We start from the raw sequence: 19016 nt of genomic DNA on the forward strand, positions 1-19016 counted from the left end.
TACATTTGGAAGCTACGCTCACAGGAATATGAACATTTAGCACCCTAATAACCGCTCATTCGGATTAGAAATGCAATATAGATTTATGCGTAGATGTCTTTCTCTATCGTCTCTCTGTTGAAACCACTCGATCCGTCTATGGGGAGTAGTTCGAAGTAAGTCTCTGGTTGTCCACCAGAGGTCACAATGTCCTTCAGGTCATCTACAAGACCCTGCTAGGTAAAGTCCCCCCTTATCTCAGCTCGCTGGTCACCATAGCAGCACCCACCTGTAGCACGCGCTCCAGCAGTTACATCTCTCTGGTCACCCACAAAACCAATTCTTCCTTTGGCCGCATCTCCTTCCAGTTCTCTGCTGCCAATGACTGGAATGAACTACAAAAATCTCTGAAACACTTATCTCCCTCACTAGCTTTAGAGCAGCTCACAGATTACTGCACCTGTACATAGCCCATCTATAATTTAGCCCAAACAACTACCTCTCGCCCTACTGTATTTATTTATTTTGCTCCTTTGCACCCCATTATTTCTCTCTACTTTGCACATTCTTCCACTGCAAATCTACCATTCCAGTGTTTTACTTGCTATATTGTATTTACTTCGCCACCATGGCCTTTTTTTTTTGCCTTTACCTCCCTTATCTCACCTCATTTGCTCACATTGTATATACACTTATTTTTCTACTGTATTATTGACTGTATGTTTGTTTTACTCCATGTGTAACTCTGTGTTGTTGTATGTGTCGAACTGCTTTGCTTTATCTTGGCCAGGTCGCAATTGTAAATGAGAACTTGTTCTCAACTTGCCTACCTGGTTAAATAAAGGTGAAATAAAATTGTTCTTAGAATGGATACTTCGGGTTTTCCACACAGTGGTGAGCGGGACCTGTTCTTCCTTCTCGTCTTTGTCCTAGACTACTTTATGTACCCAGCTGCAGACTGTGAATGTTTGGTCTTTACCTTCTTCTCTCGTCGAAGGTTTCAGAGGGTCTTACCATTTTCTAGTCTTGTAGTTTTAGCCATTTCAACGTGTGGACCACGTCCTCACGTTCTCTGGTCTTGTAGTTTTAACCATTTCAACGTGTGGGCCATGGCCTCACGTTCTCTGGTCTGTATTTAAAATCTCAGCAAGTCCTTTGAAGCACTCTGGCCTGAAAGGTGGTTCCATCATGTTGACACGAACTCTGAGCTCACTTGGGTGTGGCTACTGACTGGGCACAAGTATGCAAGAAAAACAATTCTCATTTAGAAGGCTAAAATCACATTGCTATCTTTTCAAAAATAGTGTGAATAGGTGTGGTCAACCAGGTATATCTCACAGCTTATACTAACCGTACTATCTTTACTACAGAATTGTCTTTTGTACCTCAGCAAGTTGCAGCAGAAACATTGTGGCCAGTTTCCCCATTCTGCAGATCCTGATTCCTTCTGGCTGATTTAGGGTGGGGAGAAGGGTGCGGTATTCAGCATTGTAGTGCATTTCTGGGCACAGAAATGTTCCGTTTCTGCCCCCATTTCAGCACAGTCAGCAATGTCCTGAAGAGCCCAGATCAATTTAATTTTCATGAAAAGGGAAACACTTTCCTTTGGAGCTACTCAATGACCAACAAGCAACAGCCTCCTATATAATAGCTCTTATGTTATTTGTTCCTGTTGATAGTGAATATTCTAGTCTGTGTTTTATATTGTTTTTATGATTTACACTTCAATGTTTGTTGTGTGTGTTGATATAATGTAATATGTTTGACAGTTTATCAACTGTTGATTTATGCCAAGAAATATTTTGCTAAGAAATATTTCACTGCCTAATTTAGGATATTCATAGACATTCCAATTATTACCAGATTTCTTTGTTATACAATCTTTACTTGATCAGTATTTTGTTGGCTGCCTCTGATGATCCAGATGAGATATTGGTGAAGTGCGCCATCTAGTGGCAAATTATGTTTCTATTGTCTGCCATCACCATGCAGTACAAACAAACATAATTTAAAGCTAGAGTCCTTATTCAAACAATAACAATGCTTGCCCCGCCTCTGTTTTGGTAAAAATCTGAGCGCTGGGCCTGGATAAATATAACCACTCTCAAATTCATAGACAGAGCTGTGGATGTAATGACTGACCATTCATTATATACAAATTGTAGTTTTAACCATGTTTTGAGGCCAGAAAGTGTTAACAAACATTGGAGTAAAACAAGCTTATATTTTGGGTTCTGATGGGGTACTGCTGCGTTCGTAACCAAGTGGGAAGTGGGAATTTACCACGTATGATTGGGAAAAATCCACTTGAAAGGCCCTCCAAATGGTAATTACTTGTCGAAAACTATCATCCCGAACTCCCACTTTTTTTTTTAAATTATTTAATAAATTGTACCCCCTTTTCTCCCCATTTTTCGTGGTATCTAATCGCTAGTAATTACTATCTTGTCTCATCGCTACAACTCCCGTACGGGCTCGGGAGAGACGAAGGTCGAAAGTCATGCGTCCTCCGAAGCACAACCCAACCAAGCCGCACTGCTTCTTAACACAGCGCGCCTCCAACCCGGAAGCCATCCGCACCAATGTGTCGGAGGAAACACCGTGCACCCGCCTCCCTTGGTTAGCGCGCACTGCGTCCCGAACTCCCACTTCTCCCACCTGCTGACCTCTGACATCACGTCACCTTCTAAGGAAATAACCTCGATTACAGTCTTTCCAGGAGTTAAATGCAACAACAAAACATTATTTATAAAAAGCAATCTGTTCATGTTTTTTGAACACTTTTGGTCGGAACAATTCTTCAACCAGTAAGATTTTAGGTAGCTTTCTTCAACAATCAATCGGTATATATATTCTTAATTTAGAAGTCCAAAAATATATCTTTAAAATAAAACCTTAAATTACAAATACTATCATTAATAAAATGTTATTCTTTTGAAATAAAAATGTTCTTTTGAGCGTTGGTTATCGTACTCTGTATTTGACTTTCCATGTCTTTTAGTACATCTTCCTCGATTGCTCTTGTCTGCGTTTCTGCGCGGGTACTCTGCACGCGGGCTGCAACTACATTGTAGTGGCTACTGCCAAGCAAGTTAGATTTACATTCAATCAATCTCATTTTGCGTCTAAACTCAACAAAAATGGCAGATGCACAAGAGGACAAGCTTTACAAAGCTGAATATGCCAAAAGTGGACGTGCTTCGTGCAAGAAATGTAAGGAAAACATTGCAAAGGATTCGCTGCGGATGGCTATCATGGTGCAGGTAACGTAGCTAGAGCGTCTTGTGATTTCCGAGAAAACGGCATAGTGTGGACAATCTCAGAATCACTTATACGGTTGTTGTTTCGGCACTAAACAACCCATTATTGATATGTTGTGGATTTCCTTTACGAATATAGCATGTTTGTGTTGTCTTGATAGAACTCAATTGCGTTTAAATGGCTTCCGAAGGCTTAAATGAGAACGGGCTTTGATTCCTTCGCACCACCAGCGCATTCATTTTTCAATGATATGTCTCGGGCATGCTTAGATGTGAAAGAAGTAAATGGAATGCAGACGGTGGGGAGAAGGAAGCAGAATTGTCGCAGGTTAAACATCTGTTCTAACAAAGTGGATATTCGTACAATCCGTCGTGATGTATGTATTGTAACAGGCCCACAATGTGTCTACTAATATCCGATTAGGATATAATTGGCAGTTTTCGCTACATAACAGAAGTTTTCCCTTTTCTGGTTTAGAAGAGTTGACTGCTAGGTCATTTCGCTTCGTATAAACTGGTAGCATAACTGTCATACAGAACTCGGTTGTGCTAGTCAAATTCGTTTTTATCTGTATTGCAGTTGATTGGTGACGATGTCATGAACATGTATTGGGGTTAACATCTGTGCAAGAATTATACTCTTTTTTTTTTTTTACCTCAACAGTGTAAAATACACATCAATAACAGCCTAATAGGCTAATTTTGCTTGGGGCATTGAGGAGTTTCGTGTCTGTCCCCAACGGCATCTTTCCCAACGCGTTTCCATGGCAAATTTCCATAAGGTCGCGTTCCATTGACCTCTTTACCGCATCTATGCTACAGCTAGCGTTATGCCCTTGATTTCCAATAATTCAATTCAAGGACCTCTGGTAGCATCTGCCGCGTTAAAAACAATTCGGATCTTGGAAATATCTGAATTTAGCCCGTTCATAACAACTGGTAACAACTTTTCTCCTACTGTAGAAAATCGTTTTGAATTGTCATCCAAGGTCCAACTCAGAATGCCAAGCTGGGAACTCGGGGCAGCTTTCTAGAACTCCGCCTTTCCGACCACAAGATCACTGGCGTCATGATTTGACCAAGTTTTTTCCGAGTTCAGTAGTTTTGAATGCACCATAGTAAGCTTGACCCATTTCCAAATTAGCTCAGGGAAAACTTCAGCAAGAGCGCTGAATGCAGTCATTTGTCATAATGACCGTTTAGGTACCTGTAATCTATACAATTTCTGAGCGTTGTGTGAATTGTGCCAAGAATTTCACATGAACCAATGTTTACACTTCACAAGTGAAATAAGTGACATAGCTTGCTAGATAAGATGGCAAGTGTGCCTGCTGGTGACAAGTTTTTTTGTTTTTTTTTTGTCACCCTGAGTCATATGAGCCTACAACCTGGACTATATATGTACAATGTAGTGTGATTTACCTTACCCACCATGACCCTCCCATTATTTTATTTTCCCCAGTCGCCCATGTTTGACGGTAAGGTGCCCCACTGGCACCACTTCTCCTGCTTCTGGCTGCGGGCGTCTGCCCATTCTCCTGCAGACATCGCTGGATTCTCTGACTTGCGATGGGAGGACCAGGAGAAGGTCAAGAAGGCCATCGAGACTGGGGGAGCTGCAGGAGGTCAGTCTTTAACCATTAACTTTTCTCCCAAGCGTGGAGTCATCTGTGTACCCCTTTGATGTCATTGAAATGGGACCCCAAAAAAATGTCATGCTCATTGACTGGAGGTCAGATTTCAAATAACACATTGGCTTCCCTCTTCCTCACAGGAAAAGGTGATGTGAAGGGTGGGGCCAAAGGAGAGAAGACTCTGAATGACTTTGCAGTGGAGTATGCCAAGTCAAACCGTAGCACATGTAAAGGGTGTGAGCAGAAAATTGAAAAGGTGAGGGATCAATATTTAGATCTGTTTATTTTTTTACATAGAGATGATCTGATATACACATGGCTGTAAAATGAATAGTTACAGTACAGCTATTCCTCAACATCTGTTCAGTGTAAAAAAATGAACGTTTTAGAATAGATTGTCAATGTACATAAATACTTGAATAGGTATCCCACATAAACCCAAATATACACTATCATAACAGCCCGAACTCCTCTCCTCTGTGCTCCAGGACCAGATCCGTGTATCTAAGAAGACGGTTGACCCAGAGAAGCCCCAGCTGGGGTTGATAGACCGCTGGTACCATACCGCCTGCTTTGTTGGCCGCAGGGAGGAGCTGGTCTTCAAACCAGAGTACAGCGCCACCCAGCTCAAAGGCTTTAACACACTCAGGGTGGAGGACAAGGAGGAGCTGAAGAGAAGGCTGCCCGCCATCAAATCTAAAGGGTGATGCTTTCTCTAATGAAGCAAATAAAAGAGTCTGGTGTCCACATACTTTAACTTTACTGGAATGTACATAGTGGTATATTAACGTTAGAATATCAGGAACACATCTCCCATCTATCAGTTCTGTTTATTGTAAAAGACAGTTCTCTGGGCATAACGACCACCAAATGGTACATAATCCTCATCAGTTGAACATTAAGTAATGGCGAGTCAGACGGTACCAACGGGTCTTCGGTCAGGTCCGGTGGGTGGTGGTCCCCCCGCCATCGGCCGCGTCCTCCCAGTCCCCTAGAGCTCTACAGCAGAGGAAGATGGCCTTAAAGGTGTTCCGGAAGGTCTTCATCTTGTACGCGTACAGGAAGGGGTTAACGGCGGAGTTGGCGTGTGATAGGATAATGGCGGTGAGGAGGAGCTCCAGGGGCACAGGGCAGCCAGGGCAGAGCAGCAGGAAGCAGTTGATGACGTGCAGCGGTATCCAGCAGGCAGTGAAGAGGAAGAGGACGAGGAACAGCGACGTGGCTGTCTTTATCTCCCTCTTCATGCTGGCCGCCCGGGCCGCCTGCCCCTCCGCACCCCCCACGCCGCCCCCGCGCTCTGCTGCGATGCGCCGTACCTGCCGCTTGACTGTCACGAAGATCTTGGCGTAGATGAGGAACATGACCACCAGGGGCGCCAGCACGCAGGCAAAGAAGTTGAAGTAGACCATATAGGTCATGTCCACCACGAACACGAAGAAGCAGTAGCCCGAGTCGGGTGGCGTTTTGTGCCAGCCCATGAGGGGCACCAGGCCAATGAGGAAAGCCAGCACCCAGGTCACCAGAATAACTAGGATAGCGTTGCGTGGCGTCATGAGCGTGTGGTAGCGGAAGGGCAGGAAGATGGCCACGTAGCGTTCCACAGCTACAGCTAGCAGGCTGAAGATGGAGCTCTGGGTTAGCATGATGAGCACACTTAGCATCAGCAGACACAGGTAGAGGTTGTGGCGGGGCACGCCAACGCCAGTGAGGATGGCGCAAGGGATGGCCAGTGCACCCACGCAGATGTCGGCTACGGCCAGCGACACTAGGAAGTAGTTGGTGACAGTACGTAGCTTCCTGTTGAGGCCAACGGCGGCACACACCAGCAGGTTACCCACGGTGGAGAGGGTTGCTATGATGAGTTCAGCCACCATGTACACAACGTTTGGGGACACCACCAGGTCAGGGGGAGGAGTGGTGGAAGCAAGGAAGGAGGAGGTCCAGAGGGGTTGAAGGTATGGGGGGAAGGTTGAGTTGTCGAAAAGAAGGGAGGTTGAGAGGTTCAGTGATACTGTGATGGTCTCTGTCATTTTCCTGAAATTGAGAGAAAGGGAAGTCAGACTTGCTTACTGTAACATTGTGAAAATTGTCTTAAAGTGGTTCTGATTTTAAATGATTCCTTATTGATTTACTACATAAAAATGCAGTTTTGGTAAAGAAAGGGCTACTTACCAAACAGTAGCTAGTCAGAATAATGATGCTTAAAACGAAGAATGTCCGTCTTGTTCTGTGCCTGACTCTCCCTCTCTAATGAAGAGCAGTGTTTGTCAGGAGGACTTGTGAGAAAGGGAATGCATTAGTATTGATCTGCTGCCATCTCTACAAAGTACCACCTCTCTCCCAACAACTGCTACTGCTATGACCACACACAGGCTGAGTGTGTGCACAAGGCAGAGATGGGTCGTTTTTATAGATTCTATCATAGGAGGTGGATGTTTTTTGGTGTTTGTTTCCTGTCCTGTGAGTCAGGTGGTGACCACTATGGGACAATGTGTTTAAGGGGCAGTGATTGACAGATGTTTAGAGGGATAGGATAGGCCTCTGGGAAGCTGATTAATTTCCCTCCTGAAGGGGAGAGGTTGACCGGAGGGAGGGGGAGAGGGTGACATCCTAATCACCCACCGAGTCACAGGGGCGTGTAGTAACTTGAATCATCTCCAGAGACCGGGTGATGTGCGTCTCCACCGGGTGTCAGGACACTAATGAATCTCCCTGATTAATGAAGGTGTCAGGTTTGTTTGACTATCCTTGGATAAGGCTCTGCTCCCAACAGGCCTCATTTACAAAGTTAATGGGGAAGTCAGTGCCTGTCAAGTTCCGTCAGGAAGTTTTCAACAACAAAACTTTCTCTTGAAGGATGAATTACAGAATGGTGTGATTTGAAATGTTGCTTGTAAATGTTTTGCTTGGTAGATAAATTGATTCCTGCATAGAGAATGTAAACAAATAATTTATTTTCCCTGTTTTTCCCTCAGAAAGAGAAAGACTGATGAGGTAGATGGAGAAGGGGCATCGAAGAAGGATGAGGAGGAGAAGAAGAAAGTGGAGTTGCAGATGAAGGTTCACTCCTGAAAATTGCAGAAATGCCTTAACATTAATATTTCTTTACTTCATCAAATTAGTAACATAATGTCATTGTCATTTTGTATGTGTGTATGCACCTATATGCCCATAGGTTTTGCGAGTGATGTTTTCCAAACCCCCTCTTGTGTGGTTGTGTGTGTACAGGAGCAGAGCCAGCTGATCTGGGGCATCAAGGACAAGCTCAGGCAGTTCTGTTCCACCAACGACATGAAGGAGCTGCTCATCGCCAACGGACAGGAAGTGCCCTCTGGAGAGTCCAATGTAAGGAGGCTCACTATGTATCTGTCTCAGTAGCTGTCTTTCTGTCTGTCCATTTCTGCGGTCTGTCTCGTTTAACTGTGTTGATGTGTGTGGTTTGTGTGTTTGCGTGATGGGTCAAACAGCCAGTCAAATAGTGTGTTGTTTGATTGACAGGTGGTGGACAGCCTAGGCGACTGCATGGCCTTTGGCGCACTGAATCCCTGCGAGGAGTGCCAGGGCCAGCTGGTGTTCAAGAGCGACGCCTACTACTGCACTGGAGACCTCTCCGCCTGGACCAAGTGTGTGTTCAAGACCCAGCTGCCCAACCGCAAGGGCTGGGTCATCCCCAAGGTAGGCCCCCTTCTTTGGGTTCAGAGTGTCTGTAGAGTTTGATGTTCATGTAGACTGCTGCTACTCGCTGTTTATGATCTATGGATAGTCACTTTACCTGTACCTACATGTACATATTACCTCGACTAACCTGTACCCCCGCACATTGACTCAGTACCGGTACCCCATGTATATAGCTTCGGTATTGTTTAGTTAGTAAATATTTTCCTAACTCTATTTTCTTAACCTCTCTGGGATATGTGGGACGCCAACATCAAGTGAAAATGCAGAGCGCCAAACTCAAATGAATTACTATAAAAATTTTACTTTCATGAAATCACACATGCAATACACCAAATTAAAGCTACACTTGTTGTGAATCCAGCCAACGTGATTTCCAGATTTCAAAAAGGCTTTATGAGGCTGTTGGCTGGGCTCCCTGCCTGTGCCATTAAACCCCTACAACTCATCCAGAACGCCGCAGCCCGTCTGGTGTTCAACCTTCCCAAGTTCTCTCACGTCACCCCGCTCCTCCGCTCTCTCCACTGGCTTCCAGTTGAAGCTCGCATCCGCTACAAGACCATGGTGCTTGCCTACGGAGCTGTGAGGGGAACGGCACCTCAGTACCTTCAGGCTCTGATCAGGCCCTACACCCAAACAAGGGCACTGCGTTCATCCACCTCTGGCCTGCTCGCCTCCCTACCACTGAGGAAGTACAGTTCCCACTCAGCCCAGTCAAAACTGTTCGCTGCTCTGGCACCCCAATGGTGGAACAAACTCCCTCACGACGCCAGGACAGCGGAGTCAATCACCACCTTCCGGAGACACCTGAAACCCCACCTCTTCAAGGAATACCTAGGATAGGATAAAGCAATCCTTCTGCCCCCCCCCCCCCCCCCTTAAAAGATTTAGATGCACTATTGTAAAGTGGCTGTTCCACTGGATGTCATAAGGTGAATGCACCAATTTGTAAGTCGCTCTGGATAAGAGCGTCTGCTAAATTACTTAAATGTAAATGTAATGACGAAAGCACACCAAACGATTATGTTAGGTCAGTACATAGTCACAGATAAACACAGCCATTTTTCCAGCCAAAGAGAGGAGTCACAAAAAGCAGAAATGGAGATAAAATTAATCCCTAACCTTTGATGATCTTCATCAGATGACACTCATAGGACTTCATGTTACACAATACATGCATGTTTTGTTCAATAAAGTTCATATTTATTTCCAAATATCTCAGTTTACATTGGCGCGATATGTTCAGTAATGTTTTGCTTCCAAAACATCCGGTTATTTTGCAGAGAGCCACATCAATTTACAGAAATACTCATCATAAATGTTGATAAAAATACATGTGTTATGCATGGACCTTTAGATAAACTTCTCCTTAATGCAACCGCTGTGTCAGATTTAAAAAAAGCTTTACCGAAAAAGCACACCATGCAATAATCTGAGTTCAGAGCTCAAACAAGCCATACAGATATCCGCCATGTTGTGGAGACAACAAAGTCAGAAATAGCATTATAAATATTCACTTACCTTTGATCTTCATCAGAATGCACTCCCAGGAATCCCAGTTCCACAATAAATGTTTGATATGTTCGATAAAGTCCATTTATGTCCAAATACCTCCTTTTTGTTTGCGCGTTTAGTACACAATCCAAACTCACGATGCGCGGGCAGGTCCAGGCGAAAGTTCAGACAGTCATATTACAGTTCGTAGAAACATGTCAAACTAAGTATAGAATCAATCTTTAATATGTTTTTATCATAAATCTTCAATAATATTCCAACCTGAGAATTCCTTTGTTTGTAGAATTGCAATGGAACGAAAGCTAACTCTCTCACGTGAACGCGCATGACCAGCTCATGCCACTCTGGCAGACCTCTAACTCATTCAGCTCCCATTCCCCTCCTTCACAGTAGAAGCATCAAACAAGGTTCTAAAGACTGTTGACATCTAGCGGAAGCCTTAGAAAGTGCAATATGACCCCATAGACACTGTATATTCGATAGGCAAAGAGTTGAAAAACTACAAACCTCAGATTTCCCACTTCCTGGTTGGATTTTTTCTCAGGTTTTTGCCTGCCATATGAGTTCTGTTATACTCACAGACATCATTCAAACAGTTTTAGGAACTTCAGAGTGGTTTCTATCCAAATCTACTAATTATATGCATATTCTAGCTTTTAGGTCTGAGTAGCAGGCAGTTTACTCTGGGCACCTTTTTATCCAAGCTAATCAATACTGCCCCCCTGTCCCAAAGAAGTTAACTGCATTGTTGGTTAAGGGCTTGTAAGTAAGCATTTAACCGTAAGGTCTACTACACCCATTGTATTTCGTGCATGTAACAAATAAATGAAATTCTATCTGGGTTGTGTTCAGTTGGGAAAACTATGCAGAAAGTTTTGCAACAGAAAATGAAAAAGCCATTTCTTATTGGACAAGTTCACATAGTACCTGCTTGTTTTGGACTGTTTTCTTCGGTGTCGTGCCTAATGAATTTGACAAAGATCTCAGATATAACTCACTATGCTCTTGTGAATGTCAAACGCTAACATCTCCTCCTCTGATCTATTCCTCTGCAGGAGTTCCATGAGCTTGCCTTCCTCAAGAAGTTCAAGTTTAAGAGACAGGACCGGGTGTTCCCCAAGGTGTCCGCCGCCCCTCCCCCAGCCTCCTCTGCATCCGCTCCAGTCCCCAGTGCCTCCAGTGCTCCCAGTATACCCCTCCCAGAGGGAGCCCCTGCAGGTAAGCAGAAACCAGTAGGAGAATGTGGTGTGGTGGGCCAACTTGTTGGAATGACTTGAGTCATTATATCTTCTCATTGTGCTGAAGAATCTGGCCGAAATGGAGATGCCTCTTTTCGAGTAAAAGAACAATGATTTCACTCTATATTTTTGCTTCTCTATTCTACAGTGAATATATTCTCTTGTTCCTAAGTGCGATGCTAGAACATGACCAGCCCCATTCATAGTATTGGAATGGTAATTCTGTCTATATCGGTTCCTCTCCCCTCTCCTCCCCTGTAGATAAGCCTCTGACAGGGATGAAGTTGCTGACTGTGGGCAAGCTGAGACAGAACAAGGACGAGCTGAAGGCTGCCGTGGAGGAGCTGGGCGGGAAGATCACCGGCACAGCCAATAAGGCTACTCTCTGCCTCAGCACCAAGAGTGAGTAGCCAGTCAATCAGAGGGGGCTATTGGATTCAACTTTTGCTCACCCTTACAGTAACACATTTTCAGAAGGAAAGGTTGGATTTCTTTGTTTTCTCTAGTTTGACATCTTTGGTGTGCTCTTTCTCACAGAGGAGGTAGAGAAGATGAGTAAGAAGATGGAGGAGGCGGAGGAGGCGGGCGTGCGCGTGGTCTCGGAGGACTTCCTCACTGACATCAAGTCCTCGGGCAAGGCCCTGCAGGAGCTGGTCTCCCTGCATGCCATCTCCCCCTGGGGGGCCGAGGTCAAACTAGAGACCCAGGCTCAGTCAGCGGCCTCCAGGTCTGGAGCCACGGCTGGCAAGAGCACCAAAAGGGTGAAGGAGGAAGGTATGGAATCGGAAGTAACGTTGAGTAACTTAACTGACTGTTATCGTGGAGTATTTCGTTTTTACAGGCTGCTATGGTAGAGCGTATGGCAGTTGGGTCAATTCCACTTTTACAGTTGTAACAATCTAATTTCTGCTTTTTCAGGTGTTAACAAGGCCAGTAAGAAGATGAAGCTGACTGTGAAAGGAGGAGCAGCAGTGGACCCCGACTCATGTCTAGAGAACAGTGCTCATGTCCTGGATCAGAACGGCAAGATCTTCAGTGCTACGCTAGGTCTGGTGGACATCGTCAGGGGAACCAACTCCTACTACAAACTGCAGCTGCTGGAGGACGATGTGCATAAACGGTTAGTCTATCCTCTGGGTAAAAGGGTCCTGAAAGGGGGCCACTTCCTCTCATCCCTCTCTTTATCCTCCCCATTCACCACTCCTCTCTCCCTCATGCTACTCTCTCTGCTTTCCCTGTATTTCTCTTCCTCTTTCTCCCTTACCTCTTTCTTGTCCCCATTCCAGCTCATCTCACCCTTCTCTTTCCTCTCCCTTTCTTCTCTGTGTGTAGGTACTGGGTGTTCCGCTCCTGGGGCAGAGTGGGCACCACCATCGGGGGAAATAAGCTTGATAAGTTCCATGATAAGAACTCTGCCATGGACAACTTCCTGGGTGTGTACGAAGAGAAGACAGGCAACGCCTGGGGCTCTTCCCACTTCACCAAGTATCCCAACAGGTTCTACCCTCTGGAGATCGACTACGGTCAGGTACAGCTAGAACACACAGACACACACAGGACCATTTGTGTTCATATTTAATAATTTGTGCATTTGACTTGACAGGCCTACTTTTAATTGAGAAATGTATACTGTGGCCTTCACCGGTTAACCCTGATTGGCCCATCCTATCTCTGTCCCATATCTGATTGGTTGTTTTCCCCACCAGGATGAGGAGGCGGTGAAGAGGCTGACAGCCAGTGCTGGCACAAACTCTCTGCTGGCCAAGCCTGTCCAGGAACTCATCAGGACCATCTTTGATGTGGAGAGCATGAAGAAGGCCATGGTGGAGTTTGAGGTGGGTACTGAGTTGATGGAGAGTGTGTGTGTGTTGGTTTTTCTCAATGTGTATTTTTGTCCAAATGTGACCCCCATTTCCCCCTCTAATTTCTCTTCATTGAGAATGAGTCATTCATCTTTTGTCTTTCCTGTCAGATTGACCTGCAGAAGATGCCGCTGGGGAAGCTGAGTAAGAGGCAGATCCAGAGTGCCTACGCCCTCCTCAGTGAGGTGCAGCAGGCTGTATCAGACAGTTCCTCAGAGTCCCACATTCTGGACCTGTCCAATCGCTTCTACACCCTCATACCTCACGACTTTGGCATGAAGAAACCACCGCTGCTCAGCAACCTTGACTACATTCAGGTGAGGACACCTGTGTTCTCTCTCACGCTCATCCTCTCAATCAAATGAATTTATTAGCAATTGTCACAAAGTGCTTATACAGAAACTGAGCCTAAAACCCTAGAGAGCGAGCAAGGCAGATGTAGAAGCACAGTGGCTAGGAAAAACTCCCTAGAAAGGCAGGCTCTGAGGGGTGACCAGTCATCTTCTGGCTGTACCGGGTGGAGATTTTAAGAGTACGTGGTTATTAAGGCCAGAGTTTTCTGGCCTTAATGGCTCTCTCCCCAACCTAGAGAACTGGAATGGAGACTTGAGTCATACATTTTTCAGACCTCCAGCTCTAAGCGTACACAGTCAGTCAATTATCCTGAGGTACTTGAACCAAAGGAGTCTAGTTGAGTTTATTTCTAAACTCTTCAGTAAGTGATGGCAGATGTTTTTAACCCTTTGTGTCCCACTACCGTCCAGGCTAAGGTCCAGATGTTGGACAACCTGCTGGACATTGAAGTGGCCTACAGTCTGCTGAAAGGAGGGGCTGAGGATAACAAGAAGGACCCTATCGACATCAACTATGAGAAACTCAAAACCAAGATTGAGGTACAGTAGGGCCTGGTGGTTTTTCAATGCTACTCTCTATTGTGAATACAGTGCTCTAAAAGTTATGAACTATGAATGTGTTGTATTTGCCATCCACCTTGCAGGTTGTTGACAAGACCACAAAGGAGGCAGAGATCATTCTGCAGTATGTCAAGAACACACACGCTGCTACACACAACACATACACACTGGAAGTTGAGGAGGTAAGATTTTCCTGAGAAACACACACACACACACACACACACACACACACACACACACACACACACACACACACACACACACACATCACAACTGCTTCTACCAGACTCTTATTAGGACTGCTACATACTGCATAATTTAAACACTTGCCCCCTAATATCCCCTTCCCCAAAACACGTATAAATATTGGACTATAAGTTGTGCCTTCCTGTATTATACCTGTGATAAAATGTCTATTCTACTGAACCATTTACTCTATATTCCTATTCTTATATTTTATTTCTTACTGTTGCATTGTTGAGAAGGAACCTTCAAGTAAGCATTTCTATGGACGGTGTATACCATGTGTATCCCTTACACACGACTAATAAAACTTCTGTGGTGTCTCGCTTCCGCCCTCTCAGATCTTCAAGATCGTTAGGGAGGGAGAGTACCAGCAGTACCGCCCGTTCCAGGATCTGCCCAATCGACAGCTTCTGTGGCACGGTTCTCGTGCCACCAACTACGCTGGTATCCTTTCTCAGGGTCTGCGTATCGCCCCTCCTGAAGCCCCTGTGGTGAGTGTCCACCTCGCACTACAGCGCCAGCTAATGCTTGGGATGCATAGCGGAAGTTCCTCCTTTTGTTTTTTATTATAGCTGATCAACATGGTATTATTTTTAGCACCCGGTGACATGGTCTTGTATGCAGTCCATATTTATCATTATATGGCAACAGCTCCGGTTCAAATTCACCTTTACTACGTTGTGACATTTGAAAAACGCTCATGATGTTGTCTTGATACATTCCAGACGGGTTACATGTTTGGCAAAGGTGTGTACTTTGCCGACATGGTGTCCAAGTCGGCCAACTACTGCCACACCTCCCAGTCCGACCCAACTGGCCTACTTCTACTGGGAGAGGTCGCCCTCGGAAACATGTGAGTGACGGCTCAGGTTTATAGAATTCTTTTAATATTCCATATTCTCTGCAATCCCAACTATCGTTATTGATATTTGTTTATTTTTTGTACAGGCATGAACTGAAGAAGGCCTCACACATTACAAAACTACCCAAGGGTAAACACAGCGTGAAAGGTAAGGCGATTTTAGATCATATTTACATAATTGAAAAGGCCGTATACAATCATGCAATATTTAGACACATTTATATTACTGTACTTGGCACTTAACTCATTATTTTCTTCCTTCTCTCCCTGATAGGTTTGGGTCGAAATGCCCCAGATCCTAGTGCCACTGTCACTTTAGACGGGGTGCAAGTGCCTTTGGGAAAAGGAACCAACACCAACATCGACGACACGAGTCTGCTGTACAACGAGTATCCTTTGCTTCCTCTGAGGGGCTCTGCCTGTCTTCTGAATCTGAGTCTTATACTTTTGCCCATTTTCATCCAAGTGGGTTTGTGCACTGCCTTGTCAATAGAATTTAAAATCATCTCTACTACATTGTTATTACACATGTACGAGGTTGAGAGATAGATATGTGTCCTGTTATCAAGACGAGTTTACAATCTTTTGTTGTATTTCTGTTTTAGGAATGTAACTTGCATCGAATAATATGACATGCCCCCACACTGTTCCCTAGTTCTTATTTCGCTTAACCTTGCCTCCTCCAGATACATTGTGTATGATGTGGCACAGGTGAACCTGAAGTACCTGTTGAAGATCAAGTTCAACTACCAGATGTCCATGTGGTGAATGGGTTGTAGTTGACCACCACCGGCTCTCCAGAAGGATCCAGCCGACCACCCACCGCTTCCAGCCCCCACCCCACAACGAGACATTTTGAACCTTCCCAACCTAATACCGTGTTCTGTTTTCATTTTGTAGTTTAAAATCTTAGCCACTATACACATGGCTTATTGCAATAGCGGATAGCCTTAAATAGGATAGATGTATTGGCCTTGTTTTATGCACCTTAGTACCTGTTTGACTATACTAGGTTGGTATTGGTTATTAAGACTGTGGATCGTAAGGTCAGAGTTCAACAATCAGAATGGCTGAATTAAGGCATCTGTGGAAAGAGATTGTCATTGCAAGACAAGAAAAGCGATAATATGACCAACACTGGTCTGTTAAATGTTACGTTTTTTTGGTTTACTTGTGTACCCATAGTCCAATGTAGTATTTGAGGTAAAAGCAATGCTGTTTTTTTTTACAATTTTTTAATATTACTCTTAAAACTGAAATGTTTCATCTATGGTCAGTTTCAACGGGCATAATGAGATGTTTCCCAATGAGTCATTTCTCTTCACCCAGTCCACTTCATTCCAGCCAAAAGGTATTAGTTGGTAAATCGGCACACCCTGTGAACACATACAAACCATGGATGACACTTTACTAGAACTTACTAGTAATAGAACTGTTAAGATAAATACTTTGTAGACTGTTCGTAAGGAGTCAATACTAAGTTTGACCTGTATAATATGCTTTGTTTTTTTCAGTCTCTCAATCTGTCTTTGTCAAGGTTGACCCTGTAAAAAATAGGTTTGTGCTGATAGCGTTTAGTCCACGTATTCTATAAATAAATGTTTGACTTGGAGTGGTGAGAGACTGTTGGTTTTTGTTCTATCCACTGTATTTTTTTCCACTGCTCAGAATAAAGCATTTTGTTAATCTTACCTTCTTACAAATGGCAACTTTGAACTCCTGTATTTCCATTATCTAAATTACAAATATTGTTGTGCAAAGCCAACCCATCACATGGCAGGCATTCTTGTCATTACTTGCTTTATGATGTCTGGAGAATTCATGTTGGGAACTAATTTGTCATAAAACACCCCCAGTTGGCCCACTTACTTCATTTGGGTTTGTCCTCTGAGCCCTGTGTTACAAAGGGGAGGGGGGCAGATTTGTTTTCTTCTGCTCGTTGCTCTGCTGCTAATAAAGGACTAGTAAAGGCCCAGTGCACTACTTTTGTGCATTTGTAACTTGAGTCTGATAATTATCTGTACAAAACAGTTAATCCGATAATTGTGGAATATAAAAATACTTGCTTTATATTTTCAAGTGTCTTGAAATTAACTTATTTCTATGTGAGAAATGAAATGGTCTGTTCATTCCTTTTCCATTTTAGTAGATACTCTTATCCAGAGCAACTTACAGTAGTGAATGCATAATTTCATACTTTTTCATACGGGTCCCCCCTTGGAATCAAACCCACAACCTTAGCATTGCAAGCACCATGCTCTACCAACTGAGCCACATCACAAACCATTTGATTGCTCAATTACTGTTTTTGCATAGGTTTTTTTCAGTGATGGAAAGCCTACAGGTACAAACCTAGATGACCAGGCAATGTACAAACATTACTGTATTACATTAAGTGGTTTGTAAGGATGGAAAATTAATGCTGCACAAAAAGTGTTTGTTTTCCATGTTATTTGATTAAAAAATATATATTTTGATGTGCATGTTTTGTGTCTTTGACCATAACTTTGCACCTTTTGATGTAAATGTTTGAGTACAGGGTTTTGTTATTTCTGTATTCCATTAGAATGACAGTTGCAGAGAAAGGGATGGGACAACGACTCTTTCAATTCCAACAACTGAATTCTGCAAGATACTGTTCTTAATTATACAAAGCATGCCAAAGCTGAGATGCTGAACATTTTTTTTGCCTGCACTACTGACTTCTATATCGGTCCGCTAATACCAGTGGTGGAAAAAGTACCCAATTGTCATACTTGAGTAAAAGTATAGATACACTTTTACTTGAGTCATTTTCTATTAAGGTAAGTCAACCAGTAAAATACTACTTGAGTAAAGGTCAAAGTATTTGGTTCTAAATATACTTAAGTATCAAAAGTAAAAGTATAAATTATTTCAAATTACTTATATTAAGCAAAGCAGATGGCAACATTTTCTTGTTTTTAAAATGTACAGATAGCCAGGGGCACACTCCAACAATCAGACAAGTCCGCCAGTTCAGAGGCAGTAGGGATGACAAGGGATTTTCTTTTCATAAGTGTGTGAATTGGACCATTTTCCTGTCCTGCTAAGCATTCAAAATGTAACGTTTGGGTGTCAGGGAAAATGTAGGGAGTGAAAAGTGTGTTCTTTTTTTTAGGAATGTAGTAAAGTAAATGTTGCCCAAAACATAAATAATAATGTACAGATACCCCAAAAAACGACTTAAGTAGTTCTTTAAAGTATTTTTTACTTAAGTACTTTACACCACTGGCCAATACTAGTAAAGGCCTACTTTTGTGAAAAATATATATTTTTTTACATTTTTATTTTTTTATTCTGATTTTTCAGGGGGTGCTGCAGCACCCTAAGCATCCCTACTTCCCACAGCTATGGTTGATGAGCTTCTGCATGGTCCAGTAACTCATGAAGCCCTCTCATTAATGTATTATTGTCTTGTCAAGGTTAATTATACAGGGATATCTATGGAGTTTTTCCCCTTCGGACAGCATGTTTAAGGTTAGCTCTCGAGAACTCCAAGGGGGCTTACAGCCAGTTCCCCTCTTGGGTTCTCAGCTGAAGGTATGGACCACAGCTGGCTCCATGTGAACTACAATCTTGACGCTCTGTTTAACATTTAGAAACGTTATTAATCCTCACTTGCGATACTGTTTTGGAAACCTTTGGAACGTAACTTTTATATAAGCGAGAACAAATATTTCAAATACAAAGATAAACTTAATGTACTTGTACGTAGTTTAGCAAAGTTGCACCAGGCCTTGTTTTGACACAGCATCGGCTACGATACATCCTCATCTTGCCCTCGCATTTCCATTCTACCATTCCATTCAA

The 19016-nt window shown here is 43.6% G+C and overlaps 2 protein-coding genes across 3 annotated transcripts; one reads left to right on the forward strand and one right to left on the reverse strand.

The window, feature by feature from the left end:
* The first annotated feature begins 3000 nt into the window (after positions 1 to 3000).
* parp1 (poly (ADP-ribose) polymerase 1) lies at positions 3001 to 16876 on the forward strand. 2 transcript variants are annotated; one of them, XM_055885179.1, is made up of 21 exons: positions 3001 to 3242; positions 4702 to 4864; positions 5014 to 5129; positions 5362 to 5576; positions 7849 to 7933; positions 8102 to 8218; positions 8372 to 8548; positions 11119 to 11281; positions 11563 to 11703; positions 11839 to 12075; positions 12220 to 12421; positions 12634 to 12829; positions 13008 to 13136; positions 13274 to 13480; positions 13928 to 14056; positions 14161 to 14259; positions 14662 to 14814; positions 15049 to 15176; positions 15272 to 15333; positions 15460 to 15574; positions 15872 to 16876. In XM_055885179.1, exons 1-21 carry the CDS (start codon positions 3120 to 3122, stop codon positions 15951 to 15953), a joined length of 3039 nt encoding a protein of 1012 aa, XP_055741154.1. In that variant the 5' UTR covers positions 3001 to 3119; the 3' UTR covers positions 15954 to 16876. The 2 variants fall into 2 exon arrangements, with proteins under 2 accessions (XP_055741154.1, XP_055741155.1); XM_055885180.1 differs by having other exon boundaries at positions 3102 to 3192.
* LOC129825724 (adenosine receptor A2a-like) lies at positions 5812 to 6768 on the reverse strand. The gene has a single exon (XM_055885905.1). It carries the CDS (start codon positions 6745 to 6747, stop codon positions 5812 to 5814), a length of 936 nt encoding a protein of 311 aa, XP_055741880.1. The 5' UTR covers positions 6748 to 6768.
* Positions 16877 to 19016: the final 2140 nt, after the last annotated feature.

The sequence above is a fragment of the Salvelinus fontinalis genome, chromosome 27, assembly GCF_029448725.1.
Source record: "Salvelinus fontinalis isolate EN_2023a chromosome 27, ASM2944872v1, whole genome shotgun sequence".
NCBI classification, from domain to species: Eukaryota; Metazoa; Chordata; class Actinopteri; order Salmoniformes; family Salmonidae; genus Salvelinus; species Salvelinus fontinalis.

Bases quoted from the DNA above. Each gene is read 5' to 3' on its own strand.
- parp1 (XM_055885179.1), top strand. From the start codon at position 3,120: ATGGCAGATGCACAAGAGGACAAGCTTTACAAAGCTGAATATGCCAAA. The intron at 8,549-11,118 runs GTAGGCCCCCTT...ATTCCTCTGCAG, and splicing joins AGGGCTGGGTCATCCCCAAG to GAGTTCCATGAGCTTGCCTT. The intron at 15,575-15,871 runs GTATCCTTTGCT...TGCCTCCTCCAG, and splicing joins ACGAGTCTGCTGTACAACGA to ATACATTGTGTATGATGTGG.
- LOC129825724 (XM_055885905.1), bottom strand. From the start codon at position 6,747: ATGGTGGCTGAACTCATCATAGCAACCCTCTCCACCGTGGGTAACCTG.